General features: G+C 34.4%; 1 protein-coding gene across 1 annotated transcript in view; it reads right to left on the minus strand.

Moving 5' to 3' along the window:
* MYO16 (myosin XVI) overlaps positions 1–26786 on the minus strand; it is a 719254-nt gene that overhangs the window by 544751 nt on the left and 147717 nt on the right. The window contains exons 4-5 of the mRNA XM_044669338.1: positions 17315–17423; positions 1084–1208 (exon numbers count right to left, since the gene is read on the minus strand). Of these exons, the coding sequence (XP_044525273.1) occupies positions 1084–1208; positions 17315–17423 (234 nt within the window). The remainder of the gene's footprint in view (positions 1–1083; positions 1209–17314; positions 17424–26786) is intronic.

Genomic DNA, 26786 nt, shown 5'->3' on the forward strand with positions numbered 1-26786 from the left:
CTTTTCAATATAAACAAGAGAAAAAGTATTTTTTACCACACATAAATTTTGACATAAAAGATTATGCTGTAACATGCAATAAAAAAAAATCTAGGCATTAATTGCTCAGTGTTTCTCAGCTCATTGCATGAGGTAGAGAGAAAAACTGTAAAACTTGTAAATGCTGACACAAACTTTGAAGACCAAGTAGTAGCCAATGACATCATAAGCTGGCTTGAGTAATGATTAGGTATCTTGAAGTATTTAAAAATCATAGTTATAAGAACAAAACTGACAACAAAAATTTGTTTTCACATGAGATGTATTTCTGGCTTTGACCTCTGCAAGTATCATACTACTCTGCACAAAGAAAGATTTCATATTATTTGGCATCTAATTTATAAATGATATGATAACAAATTTATATTTCATGCCAAAAAAGGCTGTTCATAACATTCTTCTGAACAAAAATATTCAATAGCTTCCTGTTGCTATAGGAGAAAAGAAAAACTCCTTCTTTTAACATTTTAGGTATTATAAAATCTGATCCCAACATAATTATACATTCTTATTTAGCTTTTCTTTTCACAGATTCACATTTCAAATAGCTGTACTCATTTAAGTTGTTCCCCCATCTTGTCCTGCAGGCTCCTGATTCCATAAATTTAGAGTCCATACCCCAGTCTAGAATATTTTTTTCTCATATTGAGATATTTTAGTTTAAGATCTAGCTACCTCTTCCATGAAGCTTTCTTTAGTTTTCCATTTCCATTTTATTTCTATCCTTTCTAATTTCTCATATCATATTCTCTAAACCTTTCCTTTGGCTCTATATTATACTCCCATATATCATTCTTAGATGATTGCTTATCTTACACATTCTGTTAAACCATAAATTCCTTGAAGATGCCAGTTTAGTATATAGTATATATATATATATATATATATATATATATATATATATATATATATAGTCTTTTTTGTTTGTTTGTTTTTATCCACAAAACCTATCACAGTGCTTTGAGTGTACTAGGCATTTAATTAATGTCTGCTGAATTTAATTGTTCTTTAAACAATATATGAGAGTTAAATATTTCAACTTACAAGTGTAACACCATCATCATTTTTCTCATTTACATTTCCTCCTGATGATAAAAGCTGTTTTATATCATTCAACATACTCATTGGTCTCTGAAGTTTAATCTGGCGAAGTGAGGTCAGATCCACCCCTGTTTAGGAGAAAATAAGAGACAAAAGGAGCTAGAAATATATTTCAAGCAGCAGGAAAACAATGAACTTCTCTGACCACTGGTTACAAAAATTCTACAAGGCATCAATTAAATAACTACTGTTTTATAACATCTCTACTATTGTTATTAATGAAATACTATAAATCTATAAATTAATTAATCAATTTAGTCAATAATTATATAATTACATAGAGTTAATTATGATGCCTATGGTTACTTAAAATATTGCCAAATATGTTATACTTCCCCAAGTAGACTGTAAGTTTTTGTAAAGTAGACTTTCATCTTTGTATTCTTTTTAGTACTTAGCACAGTATTATAGTTCATAGTTGCTTAATACATATTTGTTGATTTTATTTTAAATTGATTATATAGAATAATACAATAAAGAGAGCACTGTCCTTAAGAGGAGGAAGAACTGTGTTCTGTTTCCACCTCTGATAGTCTGTGTAACCACGGGCAAAGTACTCAACATTTCAGTGATTTATGCAATTCTCTAAGACTAAAAATTGCAGAAAACCATTTGACCTATATTGGTAGAGAATGTTTCATCACCTTGGAGAAATCTGTATCATTGAAACAAAATTCTAGAACTCATACTTATTCCTATTTTAAACTGATAGCATAAATTGAATAACCGAATAATTTCATAAAAACCCTTATATATCTAGGTTCAAATCTGGCCTCAGACACTTCCCAGCTGTGTGACCCTGGGCAAGTCACTTGACCCCCATTGCCTACCCTTACCAATCTTCCACCTATAAGTCAATACACAGAAGTAAAGGGTTTAAAATTAAAAACAAAAACAAAAAACAAAAACAAAAACCCTTATATAGAACACAGTATAAAGATACAGTCTCTGCTCCCTACAGTCTTATATAAGAGAACTGCTATCGTGAATGTAAAAAATAAATTTTTTAAAATACATATTTATTTACAACATATATAAGCAATATGCTACATGAAGGAAAGAATAATAAAATAGCTATCAAAGTTACACATAAAAAACTCCATACTTTATTCAAATAATTATGGCAATCTTATAATAAGTGTATGTGTAGGGGCAGCTGGGTGGCTGAGTGGATAAAGAGCCAGGGCTTGAAAATAGGATGTCCTGGGTTCAAATTTGACCTCAGATACTTCCTAGTTATGTGACCCTTGGGAAGTCACTTAACCCCAGTTGCCTAGTCCTTCCCACTCTTTGCCTGGAACTGATACTTATTATTTATTTGAAGAAAGAAGGTAAAGGTTTAAAAATAATTGGGTGTGCATTGTTATGATGATAGGATGGTTAAGGGGGTCACTACTAGGGGCCTGGGAGCCAGTAACTAGACTAGCAGGAGATTGGAGTGAGATGTTAACAAAGGTGAACAGCCTCAGCTGGGAATGAACTTGGTATAGGTATAAATTCAAACCCCGATTGCTAAGTGCCCAGTGAATCTCCCCTGCTAGCTGCCACCCTGCTGGGGTAACTGCCTCTTATTGGGTGCATGGCAGACCAGCAGGAAGTTGGGACTGAACTTCCTGTCCCAGCAATGGTGTTTAGGTTCAACCTCAAACTGAACCTTCAAACTGTTCAGTATTTTCTCCTCTTCCCTAATCTCCTTAGCCTTGGTGGTATAGGAATAATCACAAGATTCTCTGATTAAAGACTAAAGGATTTATTGAACTGGGGAAGGAATAACTAAGGTGAGAGGTCTAAGGTGTTTCTAAGCTGTTGCTAAGGTCACCAGACTGGTGCTGGCTAAGGTCCTAAGAATGTCTTGGCAGGTAGAGGGCTGGCTGCTCTCAGTCAGAGCTAAACAGTCTCTGGTTAGATATTAAATTAATCCACTAGCTACACAGTTGAAAAGGAAACAGATGTTGTTGTATTGCTCTTGAAGATGGTCCTAATCTCTAGGCTATCCTAATTCCTACCCACGATTCTACTACCCAGTCACCACCATTCTCCTCCCTTACCACCCCGGGACCCAGGGGAAGGTCAGGGATAAGTAGGTGATCTGGGTGAAGACAGGGGAAAATAGAACCCAGGGTTGGGTTTGCAGAGCCTTTTATAGTCACAGCCCAACTGCCGGTTGGCACCTGGCAAATGGCACATGGCATGCAAAACATTCCATTTTGATAACTGACAGGTATGCCTGAGCCAATATTGCAATGCAAAAACCCTGCACTACAATATGTCCATTTGTCTTTTGGAAATTTGCACCCTGCAACATTTTCAGATCCTTAAGTTCTGAGACTAAAAAATTCTACACTTACACTAAGACTGAACTAAACTATTCCCTTACTCCTTTCTAAGCATTCCAAAACAATAAAAGGGTTCTTAGCTCTTATTCTTACACTATTCCTATCCTAAACTAATCTAAGACAGATTATGGGAAAGATGAAGGAAAGAATTGGGGATTAAAGTTTTACAAAAATTTTGAACAGAAAGGAAAAAGCAAGCTTAAACACAAAATATCAAAAGAACAGTCTTAAAGCAAGACATTAGCTAAAACAATCTAAGTAATAAACTCTATGAAATTTTCTAACTTCATGAACTAACAACAATGTAACAACTAAGAAAAATTTCTAGCAACTTTCTAAAACCTAATTCAAACTTTCTAAGAGTTAGTATGTTATTATGTCAGTACTTTTATGCCTATGTTAGAAAATATTAGTAAGGATAAGTAAACTTAACACTAGTTATAATCCTTTTGGTTAAACCAAAGACTTAAACTATGTACAGTATTTTACAAAGAAAATGCTGACCTTGATCTAACTTACCAAAGCTAACTATTCTGTCTCTGTGTGTTAGTACAGCTATTTCTAAAGTTAGTAAATAAGTATATACATATGTACATTCTTTAAAAGGAAATGTCAAATCGTTTTGAGTAGAAGGTGTCTGAACCAAAGTAAGAGGAAAACTCCAAGCTAAGACAGACAAACCCTTCCCTCCTAGGTGTGAATTATTATTTACATGTGTACATGTGAAGGTCAGAAATGTTTATGTGTTGTCAAGTATGACCTTATCGTGTGATGAAGTGTCACATACTCACTCCTTTAGAATTCTTCTGCCAATTGCATGTGCTGAGTGGATGGAATTCTAAAAGTGTTTGGGTGCAGTGAGAATTCTGTTAGATGTAAGATATGTTCTTCAAACCTATGGATCCAACACTGATTAGATGAACTCCTCTTCACATCGCTATCCCATACAACACCGATTTTGTAGTCAGGTCAAAGTTGTCATAGTCCTCAGCATTGATGTCCTTATGATGATCCGCGAAGTCAGCAACGCCTCCGTTGTGATGTATGATGTTACCACATGTGCTTGTCAACTTGAACTGGAACCATTGTTCAGTTGTGTTGACTTGTGTCACGACAAAATTTTGTGTGTCCATAATATTTGACTAATCTTTCTTCTTTCTTCTTGTATTTAAATAAAGATGATCAAAGTTAAACAAAGTCCATTATGATGTCATTTGTGATCTTACAATTATTTGTTGATGTCACGATCTAGGTCTTGAATTGAATGAAGTTCTGATGTTGTTTCTTCTTCTGTAATTGATTCTTCTTCACTATTATAATAGTCCATTAATGTTTCTACTGGGTGATTGTAACTAGCTGTTGAATAATCATTTTGATGATGATGTAATATTTGGCTGCTTCCTGACTAGCACTGTTTGGGGCTCACAAGTAAACTGTTGAAAAGCTATTATCTGATCTTTTGAATGAGGTTTTGCTATGGTCTTACTGCTTGGCTGGTTGGTTGGTGCTAATCGATCTGTGTGCTGTATAATGACCGGGTCTTTCTGTTGTTGGGACATATCTTTTGCTGGCTTGACATGGGTGACATGGAACCATGGATCCCTCCCCTTAACTTTGATTGCACTAGGGGTCATTAAGATTATTTGGGATGCCCCATGCTACTTAGGTTCTAACACAGACTTCCTATTAAAGTTTCTTATGTACACATAATCTCCAGGTTGGAAGTTGTGTAGATTAAAATCAAATGGAACTCTTTGATGTATCAAAGCCAACTTATGAAGCTCATCTAAGTGTTGTTTGAGTAACTTAATGTACTCATAGAGCTTGCATTCCATTTCCAGATGTGATAGGCTATGGATGCTTTGAGGTGACTTCCCATGGTAAGGTGGATGTCCGTATAGCATCTCAAAAGGTGACAAATGAGTAATGCTATTGGGCTGGCACCTAAGATGGAATAATGCCAAAGGTAACGCATCTGGCCATTAAATTTTAGCCACTAGGATCTTCAAAGATTTATTAACTCTTTCAATCTGTCCACTCCACTGGGGTCGATAGACAGAATGCAGATGTTGTTTTACTCCTAGGGTATCATACACACTGGCTAAAACTTGATGTGTGAAGTGTAAACCACTGTCAGATGCAATATGTAGTGGAATAGAGAACCTTGGTATTCGTTCCCTAAGCAAAACCTTCACTACAAAAGCCGATGTGTTGCATCTGGCTAGAAAAGCCTCTGGCCACTTGGTTAATTGATCAACAATTACCAGTGAATAACTGTAGCCCTGACGCCTTGGCATGGTCATGTAATAGATCTGCATGCATTCAAATGGTGTAAAGGCCAATGGTTTGCCTCCCAAACTGTGGACTTTGGTAACAGTCTGGTTGAACTGCATATAAATTCAGCACCTCTGACAAACTCTCATAGCAACTTCATATATGCCCCTTGTATTCCAATACCTAGTTATAGAGTCTGCCAGGCCCAGACTTCCATAATGCCAATTTTGATGTAATGCATTGCAAAAGGTAAAATACAGGGATCTAGGCAACATAGGTTTTCCATTTGCCCCCAGCCAAACTCCATTAGCTAAGTATGCACCATGATGTTTTTTCCAATCCTTCACTTCCTTTGAGGAGTAGGCATTTTTCAGATCAACTTCATCCACCAAAGACAAGTTCAGGACTGAAATTGGTCCATACTATGCTCCAAATGTGGCTGTAATGTCCACTCTCCTATTCCCTGATTCTACTGGCCCTTGTAGTCTAGTATGGGCTTTGCAAAGAATGACCGAAACTTGGGCTGGTAATTGGAGCTCTTGAAAAAGTTCACTAATTAAACTTCCATATGCAATCTGTTTGCCATTAGACATTATGAACCCTTGGTTTTTACAGAGTTCACCGGAATGATGCACCACTCCAAAAGCATGCTTTGAGTAGGCATAAATGTTGACTCTTTGATTTTAGGCTAATTTGAGAGAATGAATAAATCCGACCAACTCTGCCTCTTGAGCACTCATGGTAGAAGGAAGAGATAGGTTCCAGAGTTTTTTAGAAACTGTCACTACTGCTGCACTGGTATATCTCTGATTATCTACTAAATAAGATGATCCATCTATAAAGAGTGTCAACTGGGGATTTTCCATTGGTGTATCAGATAAATCTTCCCTAGTTTTATGCATGATGTTATGTGCATCTTCACAGATGTGTAGACTCTCTCCTTCCAGAGGTAAATCTGGAATCAGAGTTGCAGGATTTAAATTTTTGCACCAGTGAAATGTGATGTTTTCATTAGCCAACAGGAGTGCTTGGTATTGAGGTAATCTTTAGGAGATGAAAGCTTGGAGTGTAGTGTTCCTAAGAGTACATTCCACTTGGTGTGGGGAAAATACTTTCAGCTCACCCCCTAATACCAAGGAAGCTGATTTCCCGATGAGCTCTTAAACAAATTGGCATTCCACAGATAACTAGATCTAATTTTGAGCTATACTATGCAATGGATCTAAGGGTATTCCCAAATGACTGTGTGAGAACACTAGAAGCTATCCCTTTATCCTCATTAACATAGAGTAGAAAAGGTTTGTCATGGTTAGGGATGCCTACAGCTGGTGCTGATAGAGTTAGCGCTTTGAGCTTTTCAATGGCATGGATATGTTCTTTAGTTAACTTCAACAGCTCTGAAACTTGTTTAGCTTTATCATAGCTTTAGCGATGAAAGCATAACCTGGAATCTAGTTTCTACAGAAGCTCATTGCTCCTATGATTTCCCTGAGCTGCCTCTTGGTCTTTGGCAAGCTCACCTTCTGTATGTCCTGTATTCTCTTCTGGGAAATACTCCTGGTGTCCTTTTCCAAGATGAATCCTAAATACTCCACTCTTGGTTTTACGAACTGAAGCTTGGGCTTGGAAATTTTATGACCTCATTTGCCTAGCTCTTTAATCAAGTGCACACTGTCTCTGTGACAGATTTCAGCAGATGGTGACATTAGCAGGATACCATCAACATAATGCACCATCTTGCTGTCTTGGAAAATGATCGACTCAAGGTCTCTCTGCAAGACTTGGCAGAAGACTGAAGCTGAATCCGAGAAACCTTGTGGCAAACAAGTCCACAAAATGGATTTGCCTTGCCAGGTAAAAGCGAACAGCTGCTGGCTGTCTCTGTGCAGAGAAACAGAGAAATAGGCTGAACCGAAATCTATCACTGTAAACCAAGCAGCTATATTTGGTATAGCTGTTATGATCTGAGATGGACTAGGAAACACAGCATAGGTTTTCTGCACATGGTTATTAACAGCTCTAAGATCTTTATACCAAATGCCATTGAGTCTTTCCATGAGGAATTAGTTTGGATTTCTTGCACTATAGCATATTACAATGAAAGTATTTAAAATGCCTTTCCTCTTAGCAAGATGGAGAAAAGAAGTGAAAAATACAATAAAAGATATACCGAGGCGATTGAATGGTTTCATTATTGAATATAGTCTGTTTTGTCTTTTGGGGGGAATAAGAGAATGTAAAACTTCTTTTGTATCAGGACTAGACAATTACCATTTGTCATTTAAAAAAACAGATAGATTAATAAATAATATGGAAATAGGTATCAAGTGATAGCACATGAATAACCCTGTGGAATTGCTTATTACCTTCAGGAAGGGGGAGAGCAGAGGGGAAGGAAAGAATATGAATCATGTAACCATGGAAAAATATTTTAAAATAAATAAAAAAAATTAAAAACACAAAAACAGGTTATTTAATGGGCATTTATGACATATAGTAAAATAAAAACAAAATCATATTCTTCAAATATGAGTTTAAATAATGATCTAAAATTTTGATGCATATTTCTTCTTGATTCATGCAGATTTTTCTGACGCATTTTAAACTGATTCTAAGTAGATGAATATAATCCATTTTCTACTTCAAAGTTTATTCATTTTTGTGATTTTTCTGTCATAAAATGTTATTCAGTATCTCATGGGCTTGTCAAGAAAATAGTTCTCATTTACCACATAGGACATAATTTTAAAATGTATCTGAAACTTACTTTAAAATAAATAGATTGACAAGGAAAATAAGAAATTATAAAAGAGGTATAATTTGAAAATGGAATTGCTCTGTTTGAAAAATTGACTACATGTAGTCCAGGAGCTAGTCCAAAGGAAATGGAAATGAAAAATGGAGTCTCAAAAGTAAGGAACAGAAACAAGGGCAGTTTGGCTAGAGAGAAGATGTAGGAGGGCAATGGTATCTAATAAGACTGGAAACATAGGCTACGACAAAGTTGTATAGAGCTTTAATATCAAAATAACTTATATTTCATCCTAGAGATAATAGAGAGCCCTTGGAGTTGATCTGTAACCATGCTCTATCTCCAGAATGGTAGTGTAGAGGACATTTGGTACATGCTCAGAGTGCCACATGTTCATGTGGAATACACTAGGAAAATTAAAATTATACATAAGGGAAATACATTAAAACAGCAGAATGGAGAATATGCATTGACATTCTCTAACTGGTTCTGCTCAATGAATCACACGTTGAAGAAGAAGCTCTTTTATTAACTATGAAGGCATCCAAAAATACTGTCATTTCATCTCATTTATTCCTGTGAGATTATGGTTATAGTACTTCATGATGTTGAGTGAAGGGAATGAGGTTCTATCCCTGGCAGAGTAAATTTTAGTAATCCAGAAGAGTTAGGATTAAATGATAACAAAATTAGATATTGCATGTGAAGGAGCATCAATGTTATGGAGTGTGTCATTTAAAATCACTTGGGGTCCTTAAAACTACATTTCCCGTGGTCCAATGGGTTTCCTGTTTTGGATTATGTATTCAAGGTAAGGGACTGTTTTAAAATAGAGGGAACTGACTTTGAACTGCCTCTTTAGCTACCTGAGCGTGCGGAGAGAGGAAAGGTAAATGGCTGAGGTTGGAATAGGTTTCTTACAGGCACGTGGTCAGTTTATCTCTATCAGCATGGCTTTTATTAAAATGCTATTCTTCCTTTTGATCTCGGCCCTCACCATTTTTAATCATAACAGTTTTTTAATCATAACAGGAGAATAAGTATTAACTGGACTCTAGCTCAAGGAAGGGAATATATAGAAAATGGATCACATCTGGATATGAAATTGGTAGGGTCTGTACCAAAGAGGAACCAAGCAAAATTTTAAGACTATACTTCCAGCGACAACTGTACTATAGAAACGATAATGTCTAAGAAGTGTTGTAAGTTGTTCTGGCTATGTACTTAAAGTAAAGATCATTAATGTTAAATGCTTAAAAGAAATGGGGCAGTGATAATAATTAGTTCTAAGAAATGGTGGGAAAATAGTCAGTAGGGGCTGAAACCAATTGCAGAGTTCACAAGTTATACAGTTTCTTAAGATGAGTTTAAAGCATTTTTTTCTAATACGGTAAAAATGTTTCTTGGTAGTTTGAAAGGTATGGCACTAAATAAGTAAATTAATTTGGGTAGAATGGTAAATTTTATTATGTTAGCTCATCCTACCCATGAGAAACAAATGTTTTTCTAATTGTTTAGATCTACTTTTAACTGTTTGGAAAGTGTTTTGTAGTTGTGTTCATATAATTCCTGTGTTTGTTTTGGTATTTTATATTGTCTAGGGTGATTTTAAATGGAATTTCTCTTTCTATGTCTTGCTGCTGCGATGTGTTGGAAATATATAGAAATACTAATGATTTGTGTGCATTTATTTTGTATCCTGCAACTTTGCTAAAGTTGTTGATTATTTCTTCTAGCTTTTTAGTTGATTCGCTAGGATTTTTTAAGTAGACCATCATATCATCTGCAAAGAGTAATAGATTAGTTTCCTCATTACTTATTTTAATACCTTCAATTTCTTTTTCTTCTCTAATTCCTACTGCTAGTGTTTTTAGTACAATGTTAAGTAATAGAGGTGATAATGGACATCCTTGTTTCACACCTGATCTTATTGGGAAGGCTTCTGGTTTATCCCCATTGCATATGATGCTTGTTGATGGTTTTAGATAGATACTGTTTATTATTTTTAGGAAAGGTCCTTCAATTCCTATAATTTCTAGTGTTTTCGATAGGAATGGATGTTGTATTTTGTTAAAGGTCTTTTCAGTATCTATTGAGATAATCATGTGAATTTTATTTGTTAGCTTGTCGGTATGGTCAATTATGTGGATGGTTTTCCTAATGTTGAACCATACTTGCATTCCTGGTATAAATCCCACCTGATTATAATGAATTACCCTCATGATCACTTTCTAGAGTCTTTTTGCTAGTATTCTATTTAAGATTTTTGCATCTTTGTTCATTATGGAGATTGGTCTGTAGTTTTCTTTCTCTGTTTTTAGTCTGCCTGGCTTTGGAATCAGTACCATATTAGTGTAATAAAAGGAATTTGGTAGAACTCCTTTCTTGCCTATTATGTCAAATAGTTTGTATAGTATTGGAATTAGTTTTCTTTGAATGTTTGATAGAATTCACTTGTGAATCCATCAGGCCCTTGCTATTTTTTTCTTAGGGAATTATTTGATGGCTTGTTCAATTTCTTTTCCTGATATTAGATTATTTAAATATTCTAAAGTTCATTTGGAAGAACAAAAGATCAAGGATATCAAGGGAAATAATGAAAAAAAAAACATGAGGAAAGGTGGCTTACCAGTACCAGATCCTAAACTGTACTATAAAGCAGTGGTCATCAAAACAGTATGGTATTGGCTAAGAGACAGAAGGGAGGATCAGTGGAAAAGACTTGGGGTAAATGATGTCAGCAAGACAGTCTATGATAAACCCAAAGAGCCCAACTTTTGGGACAAAAACCCACTATTTGACAAAAACTACTGGGAAAATTGGAAAACAGTAAGGGAGAGATTAGACCTAGATCAGTGATTCCCACAGTGGGTGCTACCACCCCCTGATGGGTACTTCAGCAATCCAGGGGGGCAGTGATGGTCACAGTACATTTATCTTTCCTATTAATTGCTATTAAATTTTTTTAAAAATTAATTTCCAGGGGGCTAAGTAATATTTTTTTCTGGAAAGGGGGCAGTAGGCAAAAAATGTTTGGGAACCACTGGTCTAGATCAACATCTCATACCCTATACCAAGATAAATTCAGAATAGGTATATGACTTGAATATAAAGAAGGAAATTAAAATAATTTAGGTGAACACCAAATAATATACTTGTCAGATCTCTGGGGAAGGAAAGATTTTAAAACCAAGGAAGAATTAGAAAAAATTACAAAATGTAATATAAATAATTTTGATTATATTAAATTAAAAATATTTTGTGCAAACAAAAACAATGCAACCAAAATCAGAAGGGAAACAACAAACTGGGGAAAAATCTTTATAAGAAAAATTCTGACAAAGGTCTAATTACACAAATATACAAGAAGCCAAATCAAGTGGACAAAAAAGTAATGGCATTCCCCAATTGATAAATGGGCAAGGGACATGAATAGGCAATTTTCAGATAAAGAAATGAAAACTATCAATAAGCACATGAGAAAGTGTTCTACATCTCTAATGACTAGAGAAAGGCAAATAAAAACAACTCTGACGTATCAACTCACACCTAGCAGATTGGCTAAAATGACAGCAGGGGAGAGTAATGAATGTTGGAGGGGATGTGGCAAAATTGGGACATTAATGCATTTCTGGTGGAGTTGTGAACTGATCCAACCATTCTGGATGGCAATTTGGAACTATGCCCAAAGAATGCTAAAAGATTGCCTGCCCTTTGATCCAGCGATACCATTGCTGGGTTTGTACCCCAAAGAGATCACAGGGGAAAAGACATGTACAAAAATATTTATAGCTGAGCTCTTTGTGGTGGCCAAAAACTGGAAAACAAGGATATGCCTGTCATTTGGGGAATGGCTGAAGAAATTGTGTTATCTTTTGGTGATGGAATACTATTGTGCTCAAAGGAATAATGAACTAGAGGAATTCCATGTGAACGGGAATGACCTTCAGGAATTGATGCAGAGTGAAAGGAGTAGAACCAGAAGAACATTGTACACAGAGACGGATACAATGTGGTAAAATCAAATGTAATAGACTTCTGTATTAGCAGCAATGCATTGACCCAGGATAATTCTGAGGGATTTATGGAAAAGAACACTACCCATATTCAGAGGAAGAACTACAGGAATGGAAACACAGAAGAAAAACAACTGCTTGGACACACGTGTTGAGGTGGATAAGATTTAGGATGTAGACTGTTAATGACCAACCTAGAACAATTATATTAACGTGGAAATAGGTATTGATCTATGACACGTGAAGAAACCAGTGGAAAAGTACATAGGTTATGGAGTGGGGGGTGGGGAAGAGTGCAAGAACATGAATCATTTTTCTAAAAAAAAAAATAAAATAAAAAGAAGTTAAAAGCAATGAAGTCATTGTCATGGAGTTGTGTTTGTGTGTGTGTATAGATATATTATTACATATATTGCTTTTATTTTTTTCTTTCAAAAGTTAAAAAAAGATATGTGTTTAAGCTTTATGCACACATTTATTTCCCACTAGTAAAAAATATTTATTTTCTTAGGAAATAAAAAAGTATATTTGAAAATGAAATTATAAAGATATCTAAAAACAAGATCTCACAATGACTTTATTTCTGTGAATGACATCATCATTTTTCTAGTCATCCAGTATATATATTCATACTTAATTTTTTCCCTTTCAAGCTGGAATTATAGATTTTACACATTCTTCACATTCTCGATATTATCACTACTCTATACCTTCATCACTTTGAATTACTCCAATATCATTTAAACTAATTTTCTTGCCTTAATTTTTTATTATTGTTGTTATTGTTCATTAACTCATCTTGTACAACTTTCCTAATTATTTCTGAAGTAACAATTACAACATGAATTTATTTTCCTGTTTCAAAACATTCTCAACTCCTTACCATATTAAATTTAAACTTTTTTTCCTGATAAAGTCATTAGCATGCTGGCTCCATCTTTCTTACTAAACCTACTTCCTCAAATGAATATATTCTGCAACATAAACTCCATTCACAAGATAATAGATCTAGGGCTGAAAAGGACCACAGAAGTCATATATTCTAAACGCCTCATTTTACATTCCAGCAAATTGAAGCCCAAGGAAATTAAGTGACTTGACAAGACAACCTAGGTACTAAGTGTCAGAGATGGGATTGAAGTCTACTTTCTCTGACTTCAGAGCCAATGCTTTGTTTCTGGGTCTATTATGACCAATTGCTTTCTTCAGAGATTATGTGGTTTGTCTTGCATCTGAAATGCAATATCCATTAAATATTGAGCCAGGCCTCCTTGGTTGTCTCATATTCCAGATCAGGACAACCAGGAGATAAGATATGGTTAATTGATCAGTCCATGTGCATTCAGTCAACCAGTTGTAACTATACAATTAGAGTCAGTAATAACTGATTTTTCCATGTAACCAACCTTTTCACTGGTCTCCTGCCACATTTATCTCAGATATGACAGCAAAATAAAATGTTCTGAACATAGAACAATATCTTATCCCAAAAAAGTAAGAGGAAAATGCAAAATTGAAAGATTAAAAAATGTGATTATACAATTATTATGTAGTGAAAACAAAATAAAAATCTCCTTTAATGTCATTATTTCTAAGTGCCTTCAACCTAAACAGGCCCAAACAGACAAGCATCACTAAAAAAGCACCAATGAGAAGTCCAGACCATAAATCAAATTACACAGATTTTGCAAAAGGCAACTCCAGATGATGCAGATAAGTGGGAGAGGAGCTGATATAAACAGAACACAGATTGTGGATTAGGTGGGGGAGAGAAACAGATGGATGGTATCAGCAGAGACCATTACAACAATAGTGACAAATGGTATAAACAAAACAAAAAATTAAGCTATATGAGAATGAATTTGTTCCTGGCAAATGTTTATTTTACAAATTGATTGTGACAGCCAAAGTTGTGACTTATTTTCTCCTAATCATTTATTTTCAGCACCTCCCTCTCTTTTATATCTTCATTAGTCTTCCCCCCCCAACTAAAAATGTAATGCCACATACTTTTCATTATTTGGTAAAATATATTAGGTAAATATATAATAGTTTTACTACAGCAAAGTACTATGGTTTCCTAGTAAATATTATCTTCCAAATAACTAGGAAACCAACATGTCCATATGATCAAACCCACAATGAGATTATATCAGTCATGTTAAAAAAATATCTTTAATCTATTGACAAATGATGGCTTTCCTTTTTCAAAGAATAATTAATTAACAGTAGCTGCTAAAAAAGACAGAAGGGAAGCAAAGGGTCAGGAAAAAAAACTATGGAACTAGTACTATGAAATTAAAAGTACTAAACTTTATACAAATTTACCACGGTAAAATTCATGAAAAAATGTGCAAATTGCCAAATTTCAAGATTCAAATAGCAAAATATGTATAATTTCAAACTTCATTATGATTGCCATTAATGTAATCTGTCTACAAGAGGGCAGCATACAAAGAGAGCAAGTAATTTCTTATCACAATGGGAGAAAAAGTAATGAATTATGGAAATAGGACAATATGGATTTGGTTCAAGGTTCAGCTAAGGAGTCTTGAGTACTTGTTTTTTTAACAGTTGACTGAATGACTTCCAAAAGGGACACAATCAGTCTGTTTTCTCATTTTTTAAATGAACATAATATTTATCTTCCTCTTAAGACTTAATTGGGCTATATTTTTAAGTCTTTAAGTACAAATTATTATTATTCTAATTAATGCTGAGAATAAACCTTTTAAAAATGTGTAGGAGGCGGAAATCTAGGTGAGCAATGAGGTAGATGTTTTGCTTTGTTTCCAAGTGCTAGACTTCATTGACCTCATGTAATCACAAGAAATACTCAGTAGCTAAAAATCTTATTGCAAGCAGCTAAATTTGTAGGGAATTGCTCTGCCAATGACCTTACTTTGCAGTTGCTGCTCTGCCTAGTTTCATCTTCAGAGAACAAGATTCCTTTCCCAGGATAAGCTCATCACATTCTTTAACAACACTTTTTTATTCCAAATTTTACAAAACCAAACAAAGGAAGCATTTCCATATACAAAGAAAAAAAAAGATTTTACACGAATGAAATCACCAATCTTTATAGTTTAGTTTATTTTTCTTGATATCTACATAATAAATTCTCTCCATAAGTTTTCCAGCTACTGTCCATATTCTCTGCAACATAGAATATCTGATTATGGAGGTCAACATGTACATATAAATAAAGCCTTTCATGTTTCACTTTAATGTTTATTTTCTGGAGGTAATATTCATAGTTTATTTTTCCAGCATTAATTGTGTGGTTACATATAATATTGTATTGGTTCTATTACTTTCACTCTTCATCATTTTGTGTAGTTCTTTCTATGTTTAAAAAAACAGTCTGCTTATCATTTCTTATGGTGCAGCATTCCATCACAATCATATACCACAATTTGTTTAGCCATTCCCCAATTAATGGGCATACTTTTAATTTACAATTCTTTGCCAACACAAGGAGAAATTGCCAAAACTATTTTGTAACATATGAGTTCTTTACCTTTTTCTCTGATCTCTTTGGGAAATAGACTCAGCAATGGGTCTAAGTAAGGGTATGCACAGTTTTATGACTCTTTTCATGTAATTCTAAATTTTTCTCCAAAATGATTGGAGAAAACACCACCATCAGTGTATTAATGTCTCAATTTTTCTACATCCTCTCCAAAATTTATCATTTTGTCCTTTTATCATTTTAGCCAGATAGATGGGTATGAGGTAATATCTTAGAGTTGGATTGAATTTCTCTAATCAGTAGTGGTTTAGAGCATTTTTTATATAACTATATATGACTTTTATTTCATCATCTGAAATTTGTTCATATATTTTGTCCATTTATCAATTGGGGAATGGCTCTTATTCTTATAAATTTGACGAAGTTCTTTCTATATTTTAGATATGAAACTTCTCTCTGAAAGGAAGCTCAGTGCTTCTCAATTCAATCCTCCTCTCTGCTCTGACTAGAAAGTTGTAGGGTACAGTACCAAATTGCTCCTAATTTCTTCCTTTATAGAAGGCAGAGATTGGACTTACTACACTTTGCCTCTGTAGCTCTGCCTGGTCAACTCCATAAAAGAAGATATCAGGTACCTTGTGGTGTTGCCTCACCTGCTTTCCTAACTTTCTCTTGTTAGTTATCCCCCACTTTAGACTGTAAGCTCCTTAAGAGCAAAGATTGTTTTTCTTTTTATTAATTATATCCCAGTACTTAGCACAGTGTCTGGCACATAGTAGCCACTTAATCAATGTTTATTGGATTGGAGCACAATGTACTTTTTTGAGTTTTTGGAAATGCATTTTAGGATGGCAGAAAGTAGAGATTTACTGACTTCTGGTAGCATGTTATCTGTAGGTATTTCCTAATTTAAGACAACTCACATTAAGGCCCCTCTACTTTTCAAGGAGGACTCCTTTGGCTAGCCACTGTCTTATAAGCTCAAAATCTAATTGTCCTGGCTTACTTTGCTCTCTTTTGCCCTCTTCCTTCCCAGTGGTAAAGCATTATATCTACAAACTTAGTCCCAACAGTTATGGACTGAAAAACCTTGTTAAGATATCCTTCCATTCTTGGTCTTTTGGGTGACTACTGCTTTGTCCAACTTAAGTCTTCCCACATGAACATACTTATAATGAATTACAATGAGAGCAAAAAAGCAGTGAGTAAGAAGGGTTCTCTTATTTGCATATCCTGATGAGATAGGAAAAAGGTATCCATACTGAAGATATTCTTACAGAGATAAAAGCACCAATGTATTATTTAAGTGAAAAAGTGAACCTACCATTTTCATCTAGATAGGTCAAAAGGATACAGCTTGATTCTGTCCCTTCCACAGCATAATCTAGGGGTATACTCCCATTGACATCCTGCAACAGGACATTGGCTCCAGCCTAAAAAGGGGGAAAGAGAAATAGTTTTAAATGACATTGATTTTTTCGAAAAAAAAAATCACTTTCCATTTAGAGAGATAAATTTACTTGAGAAATGTCATTGAAAATAATTTGTTTGCTACGTACATATTTTAAAAACTAAGCTTCTGTTTACATCCAAGAATCATAAATATAGATCAGGAAGGAAACTCAGGGACAATCTAGTCTAGTCACATCATTTTTCAAATGAGGAAATTGAGACCCCAGTTGATTAAATGGTCTGTCCAAAGTTACTAAGGTCAGATTTCAATAAAGGTTCCTTAGCTAAATAGCCAGTGATTTCTCCATTTATATCCAGGGTAAATAAAGGAAATGTAATTGCATGACTTTGGAGGAAGTCATTGAACCTCTCTGAGCCTCTGTTTCCTCTTTAGCAAAATGAAGAAATTGGACAAGGTAAATTCTAAAATCCCTTTGGTATCTAAAAGTATGAATCTTTGAACTTTTAGAATAACTACAAAGCAGTTGGTTTTCCTATCTAGAAAAAGGAAACATAATGTACCTCCTCCCTCAAATGGTCACTTTGAACAAAGTATTTTAAAGTACCATATAATCAGGAGGTATTTTTTATTATTGTAAATTTTATTACATCAGTTAATTTTATGATTATTCATATCTTCTCCTAACTTCCTAAATCAATATCTCATCCTGGCAAAATTGACACTAGGTTTTAAAAGGCCCTGTCTGAAAATACAAAGACATCATATATAACCCAGATAGAATTGTTTGTCAGCTCTGGGAGGAGGGAGGGAAGGGAAGAAGGGGAACAATTTGCAACATATAACTTCAGAAAAATTATGTGGAAATGTGTTATTACATGTAATTGGCAAATGAATAAATGAAAATAGAAGGATTTACAGCAAGTTCTATCATGTCAAAATGACTTTTATACTAGACAAGTAGCCAACTATCCTTCTGAAGACAGCCTACCTAACTTAGAGAAGGTTAGATTTTTTTTGTTGTTGTTCAGGGAATCACAGATTTGGAGCTGGACAGGACATTAAAAATCATTGAGTCCAATCCATTCATTTTAAATGATGAGACTTAAGAGAAGTTATTCATGCAGGGTCATATGACTTAGTAAGGGCCTGGACAAAAAGTTAAATTCATATCTTTCTGATTCCAAGTCCAACGCTGTAAGTATTATGAAACCTAGCAGCTCACTGTTTTGTTTACAGTACCTCATACGATTGTCATATCACAGAGTGGTTGTAATTTGCAAAGACAAAGAAAAACCCCGTACCAACAAAATATTATATATCAAAAGGATAAGCAATTTATTACATTATTATGTTTGTTTTTACCGCTCAATTTTATATTTCCTTACAGGTAACTCCTGTCCTCCAAATGTTCCTCAATGATTTACCTGACTTTATCTTCAACAATAATACCATGTCTACATTGACCCTTTGGCTTCTTCTGTCCCAAAATAAAAAAAAAAAAGAACTGTAATCAAGTTTCAGTATATGTCCAAATTATTTTTCATATTTGTTATGCGTGTTCTTTATTCAAAATCCTTCGTCCAGTATCTCCCAATCCCAACAAACCTGAATCAAAGACTTGCTCAGAATATTACAAATCCATTTTTCTTCTGGAATTAGATAATAGTTAGCCTATCTCCCAATCAATTGAATATTCTTTCTTAATACATACTCCTGTAGAATAAGAACAGTTCCTATGATATTCAAATGTGGACATCTGGAAATTTTTATGTTGAATTTTTAAAAAAAAACCTCTTACAAATTCATTAACTAATGTAGTGTTGTAATCTTAGCATTTAGTCTGCTTACTCACTTGACATAGTCTACCTTTCTGTGTCATCAGGTCTTCAAAAATTCTCCATATCTGCTACCATAAACAAAATGTCTCTTTGGTCAAAAAAAATTAATACATTTATAAAATGTTTTTAAATTTTATTTTTAATATTTGGGTCTCAAAATAAGCAATAATTTGGTGACATCTGAACCATTTAAGGGCAGACTTTCAATATTTTTATAGATTTGTAGCTAGAAGGAGCATTAGGTAATTTCTTCCAACTTCCTTGTTTTAAAGATTAGGGAACTGAGATCAGATAGGATAAGTGACTTAATTAACACACAGATAGTATATGGCAAATATCAAATTAAAATTCAGTTCCCTTTGTTTCTCAACCCAAACTATTTTTCATTGTAATATATTTTGTAACCTCCATCTATTAATGCATCTAATGTGCTTAAAATATACCTGAAAACTTTCCTTAATCTTTATTTTTTATATTTCAACATTTTATTTTTTCCACAACTGGAACAAAATTAAAATGAAATCTTTATGTGTCCTCCAATAAAATTTGATAACTGGTTGTTTTCCCCCCTTTAATCTCAAACTAAAGAAATAAAATTTTCTCCATTTAACAAGTGTTCAATTATTCAAGAACCCAAAAAGCAGGGAAGAAAACATGTGGTTTCAGTAAATATTTCAATATATATGGAGTGGAACCAGTATAAATATAACACCCTGCATAAGTAAATGAAGGATAGCCAAAATTTTCCTTTTCTACTTCATAAGTATTTCAAGTGACCCTACATCTGTGCCTAAACAGCTGGAAACAAAAGACCAGTACATTTAATCAAAAGTCATGTTCTATGAATCTCAACTAAAGGGCAACAGACTTAATATATTTTAGAATTCCAGGCAACTTAGTAAAGCATATTACCTATTCCCTTGGGGTAATGCAATTCTCTCAAGTAAAAAGCAAAACAAAACAAAAAATGCCATTCTGTTGGGAGTGTGGATAGTAGCATATATCATGGTAATTTCATCCCATTTATCCACAAAACCATAACTGAAACTTGATCATATGAAATTGTAAACACAAAATTGAAAAGGTATTTATAATTTCTTTCTCTTTGACCACATTTTCTGAATTTTATTTCCATAGATGTTGAGAAGAAATCTATAAACACTACTACATTTTCTATATTTGTATTTCAGTTTCCTTTCTCTTTAAAAAATTGAGATGTGTAACATTTCTGGCAATCTGACTCATTTAATAGCAGAAATTTCAAGTCAGTTGGTTAGTTACCTTACAAAACAGCCACACTATGTCAGTGGTTTAAAGAACAATTTACCTGCAGCCTTATAAAATCATTACAATAAACTACCACTTCTGATAGATTCATTAAAAAAATCCTCACTATATTTCTCAAGCCATCTAACAGTAAAATTCCATATTTCCTAAGAGATTTTAGGACAAAGAAGAAAATCATTCATTATGTTAATTGAAGCAGAATGATTGATGTTGAAGTTCATTTGAGGCCACTTGAAGGTTTATTTAAATAAGTATATTTAAATAGCTTTTTTGTTGTTGTTATTGAGAGACCAATGGTCAAGTCACTGTGTCATCATATACAATGTTTTACCAATGAAAATCCAAAAATGTTGATGCTTATAAACATAGCTATGTACACATGCAACTTTATTTTCATGGGTAAATCAAAACAAAACAAAACAAAAACTATACCATCTGGACAATATTTCTCTTCCGCCCTTAGGAGCATTTCATGCTTCTATAATTCTGTGGTCTGGAAAGGTACCACGTAATAAAATATTGCTCAGATTCTCCTCCATGGTCACAGGAGATGAAGTGGCCCCTTTCTGCCATGTGACTAAGCCTTCTACTTGTATTCTTTCATTTCTCATCATCTCCAGGATCTTATTACATGGACTACTTTTTCTCTTGCTCTTGCATTAATATTTAAAGACCTTCAAAGGACAGCTGTGATGAAATAATTTCATAAATCCAAATATTTTATGTAAACTTGACATTATTATTATCTCAGTCTCTCAAGCAATGAAGGAAAATTCCAAAGTACCAATATGGTAAAAAAGAAAAGAAATACCTTATCATGGATTCATTTTTAGTTAGCAATTAAAAAAAATAAAGGGAAAGAAATAGGGCCAAATGAGGATTCAATTTTGCAGGGGTAGTGATTTTGGAAAGTATCAGAGAATGAAACAATGTCGGTAGGGTCATGATAGCAAGGAAAAAGTTTTAAGAGTGAGAATCCCAGATTCTATGGCAAGTTGATATGGTTAATGTTTGGGTATATGGACCTTTCAGTGTGCAAAGGAATTTAAATTTTCAGGGGAGAAAACAGAGACAATAATGATTGTTGAGCAACAAAAAGGCATGACTAAATTTAAGAGTAGGAAATAGTATTCTAACAGTGGGATGATGGATGAATTGAATGGGCATCTCAGTTCATATAATCCTACCGGAAAACTCTAGTTTTCTTTCCTAAGCTCCACTGCTAATTAATTTCCATAGGACACTCTTTACCATATCATAGAAATTTCTAGATACTGGATGTTCCTTTTACCTCTCCACTTGCTGTGACTACTCACATTAGAATTAGCTTCCATGCCTGTGGTCTCATCTTTTGGTTGCCTCCTTATAACCAACCCCCACACGCTTGCCATACATTTCAATTTAAGAAGGTTCAGACCAACTAGGTCTTCATCATCGCCATGCTAAACTCATCTCTATAAGATTTTTTCTACCAGGTCCTTCTTCATTTCTCCTTTAACCTACTTTTTATGTGTTCTCCCATGAGACTGTAAATTGCTTGAAGGCCAACATTGTCTTTCCGCAATTATTATTTCAAGCAGTCAGCAAATTGTTAGAAACATCATAAGGACTTAACAAATTGCTGAATTATTTAAAAATTGTAACATATTAGAAAATAAGTAACCTAGAAGAAATTTATAGGCATTAGCTTAAAAGTGAAACTGATGAATCCATCACAAATAGCAGGTCAATTTGAAGAAACCTACAATCAGCCTTTTGACAACAGTGATAAGTTCTCTAATTATTCCAAACCATGTTCTAAAATGATGGTTTGTGTCTCTCATATGTACACTTTCTAAATCATATCTTTTAAAAAACACACCTCTGGGCTTCAGAGACATATGTTGCTTTGATGTAACAAATTGTTTGTATTATGTTTAATGTGTGCTAAGAAAATAAAAAGAATAATTTTATTGAAAGAATCAGTTATTGTTACCTTGGTTATGAGTCATATTTTTACTTCATGTACATGAAACCAGTAAGTAAAAATAGTTTTATAAAGATCTTTGGGGAATCTCTTTTTTTCAAATTCAATTTTAATCTAATACACTAAAAACAACTGATAGTGGAAATTATTTTAAAATATAGGTTAGATGGCTTTTTCAAACTCTATTGCTGAATTGTATTTTAAGTAAGATATGCAAATGTTAAATAAATGATATAGGCCAAGAAAAACTAGAAATTAGAGGAAAAGAATTAAAGGATTTTGTGGGAAGTGAGTTGAAATTAATAAGCTATTGAAAATTCTGAAAAAATGTGACTACACTTGGAATCTTAGTTATGCCTCCAGGTATAGCAGAAATAGCAGAAGCATTTTCCTGATGTAACATTTCCCACGTGATCACCACATTTCTATTTTTTTCATTGCCAGTAGTTATGTGTGTTATCTTCTTGGGGAAATCAATTCCAGATTCATAAAATTCTGAGTTAAGAATAGCTACATATTGCCTTCTTTTAGCTTTTATGCTTCATAGGCTGAAGTGTAAGCCCTTCAATTCAGAGCCAAGAAAATGAATCAATTACATAATGATTAGTTTTCATCAAGGAACTAAAATTAATCAATATTATACATTCAAAATCAGCTGCAACTCATCAAATTAGTCCCACAAGTGATGACTGAAGAGCACTCATCAGACTCTAAGGGTGTATTCTATATCATCATTTAAATGGGACAGGACTTGCTATTTCCAACATAGTTTAAATAATGTTTCTAGGGTATTGGAAATAGAATTCACGATTGCTGCCTCCACAGTATAAGGTTATTTATTTTGGTTCTGGGTGAACTGAGCAAAAAATATAGATTTGATGAAAATTGCAAGCATTATCAAACTAAACTGATTATCATTATTCCTGTACATATTTAAACTCAATTGTTAGTTAATTTCTTTAAAATAAATATATCCTTTCATCTCTCCCCATGCTTCCCTGTTCTGAAACATGTCTGAACTTACCTTGACCTCCACTCAAGCCACCTATGTTTACTTTGTTTGATTATCACCCATTCTATGGTCTCAATTTCCGTTATTCAAAATCTTGGACCAATATTTGACCAGCTTGATTTACATCACCTCCTACCCTTGTATCCCTTGACCCGTTGTTGAATCACCACTCATTCCTTTACCAACTTCAATTCTTGATTACTCCCATATCTTCTTTCCTTCTTACTTGCTGCTGAATGCTAATGGAGAAAGTCATACAAAAGTGCTAACCATTCATTATAAGAATTTATGTCCTTGACTGCTATATTCTACTCCTTCTACTACTGCTTAATTCCAAATTTTCTCTTCTCTGTTTGAGACCTACACCATCATCACTCTTTCTTTCTCAGAAGAAGATCTTTATTCATGCTGCATTGAAAAAATAGCATTTACTATTTATATATCATTTACTATATGTCAAATAGTGTTAAGAACTTTATAAATATTATTTCATTTAAAGCAGTGATTCCCAAAGTGGGCACCACCTCCCCCTGGTGGGTGCTGCAGTGATCCAGAGGGGTGGTGATGGCCACAGGTGCATTTATCGTTCCTATTAATTGCTATTAAAATTTTTAAAAAAATTAATTTCCAGGGGCACTAAGTAATATTTTTTCTGGAAGAGGGCAGTAGGCCAAAAATGTTTGGGAACCACTGATTTAAAGTAATGTCACAATCCCGGTTTCTACATAGTTTTAAAATTCAAATATTTTAATAGCACCATGCAGCTCACCTTCCACTTTTCTTTTCTTCTAGCTCATAGTAATAAGTATAAGGATGATATTAGAAATTAGGTTTTGTTATATTAGTTTAGCAATAAGAAATAGAGAAGCTGGCTTGAGAAAGAACTGGAGTTTGAGGCAGATATGAGACAGTGTCGATTTCAAATGCTGACAGTTTAATGGCTTTTTTCTGTGAAAGTTACTCTTTCTGAGAGTGGCAGTTGGTCTCTGGCAGTTGGCAGTCACACAGAGAGACTCTCTCTCTCTCGGGGCTGGAGGAGGTAATATCTTAGCCTCTCTATCACTGTCTGGGGAAAGACCTGAAGGAGCTTAGTGTTTTCTTTTTCCAGCTTGGGAAACATGACTGACTATTTCTGTTTTATAGATTGATTTAACTCTGAGAAGATCAAAGAAAACCCTGGTCTTTGATTTGGACTCTGAGTCTGTTAAGGCTCAAAGTCCTAATTTGATTCTTGTTGAGACTTAACCAGCTAGCCTTTGTTATTTTTATAATTTGAAGATGAAGTTAAGAATTATAAGGATGATATTGTTAGTTTATTTAAAATAGTAAAAATTTGAGTTAGAAAGATCTGGAAGGATTAACGTAGCCTGTGAAAATAGGAGAAGCGGTTCCTAACGGGACCAGAAAGTTTTATTTGGGTGGAGTTAGAATCCCTTAGAGAGGGGGCAGCTGCATAGCTCAGTGAGAGTCAGGCCTAGAGACAGGAGGTCCTAGGTTCAAATCCGGCCTCAGACACTTCCCAGCTGTGTGACCCTGGGCAAGTCACTTGACCGCCATTGCCCACCCTTACCACTCTTCCACCTAGGAGCCAATACACAGAAGTTAAGGGTTTAAAAAAAAGAATCCCTTAGAGTTAGAAATCCTTTTATCCTTATATATTTCGATAAATAGTTTGTTTGTTTTTTTAACAAGAGTATCTTTAGCATTCTTGTGCCTGACCCTGAAGGGAAGTTCACTTATGAGTTTCACTTCACTGATATAAACTGAAGATGCTTTGTTAGCACAGCAAGCAGAGTATCTGAAATCAGCTTATAACCAATAATCAATTCTTTACCCATTGTTTTTACAGTCATTCATTTACATTTATTTTTACAGTTTTGGCAATTCATTGAAAGATTATTTTTACAGTTGTAAACCTCTTTGCTAAGGCCAATACTTCTATTTCTGTCTACATTCCATCTCTACTCCAATTGTTCTTTTTCCCTCTGGAACTTCCTCTTTGATTATAATCACACATTCTCTCTGAAATGTTCAATCTTTTGCTTTCACTGCTTTTTTTCTTTACAAATATGCCCCTCTCTCTCTCTCTCTCTCTCGTATATTATATCATATATGTATTATATATAATATATTCCTCTTCACATATAAAATATTTAATATAGTATATCTACATATAATATATATTTATATATTTGGAATATATATTATTTTGTATTATATATATATATATGTGATATATATTATGCAATCAAGATAATTTGGGGAATACCAAAGGGGAATGAGGGAAGACCTCACAAGAAAAGGTTGCATTGATTTGTTCTAAGCTCCAAAGTTACCTAGGTATTCTAAGAGATGGTGGTAAGGAGGGAAGTGAAGGGTTTTCTAGGAAAGTGAAATGACTTGAGTAACTAAGGGAGGTAGGAAATGGAATGTCTTGTGTGAGGAAGAGCAATAAGACCATTTTGGCTGGACCTAAGAATATATAAAGGGATATAATGTACATTTAATAAGACTTGAAAGGTAGGCTAGAGCCAGGTTATTAAAGACAAGATTCAAAACAAAGGAATTTGCCTTTGACCCTACTGGTAATAGGGAACCTTTCATATTTTTTTGAGTTAGGGAGTGACATGGGCAAATTTGTTTTTTATTAGTGTAGGAAAATATATGTATGGTCATGGAGTCACCAGGGATATTATAATAAACTAAGGGGTTTGTGGGAATACACTTTGGGATTTAAGAGAGACTGGACCAGGGTAAAGAGACCAGAGTTTACTGGATTTCCACAGGAATAGCAGTTGATCTTAACTGTCACCCAGCTTCCACTAGACCAAAGAATAGTAACAGGCTAACAAGGTAAAAGGGACTTAACAGCTTTAATTATGTTAGACTAAAAGGTGGGAAAGGATTTCTATACTTAAAATCTAAAGGATAAAACCACAGGGCAATGGGAGGACTTATTCTAAGTGATCTAAACTAACAGGGCCCAAGGAGCTATAAATGGAGTCTCTGGGTTTCTGCCTCAGACCTGAAACCTGCCAGACTTGAGTACAGCTAGGGCTTTGTGGCTTTGGGATTCTCACTGCAATCCACTGATGATCTCTGGATGCCAGGAGCTAAAGAAGGGTTTTGCTTGAAGCACTGTCCTCCAGTACTCAAACTTCACCTCTTCTCTTGGCTCTGTAGATCTTGTCCTTTTGCTAGATGCCACACCACACAGGATCCCAGGGGAAATCAGGAAGCAGGGTGTCCTTTGCTCTGAGGTCTCCCAGGCTGGCAACA

The sequence above is a fragment of the Gracilinanus agilis genome, chromosome 3 (assembly GCF_016433145.1).
Source record: "Gracilinanus agilis isolate LMUSP501 chromosome 3, AgileGrace, whole genome shotgun sequence".
Taxonomy (NCBI): Eukaryota; Metazoa; Chordata; class Mammalia; order Didelphimorphia; family Didelphidae; genus Gracilinanus; species Gracilinanus agilis.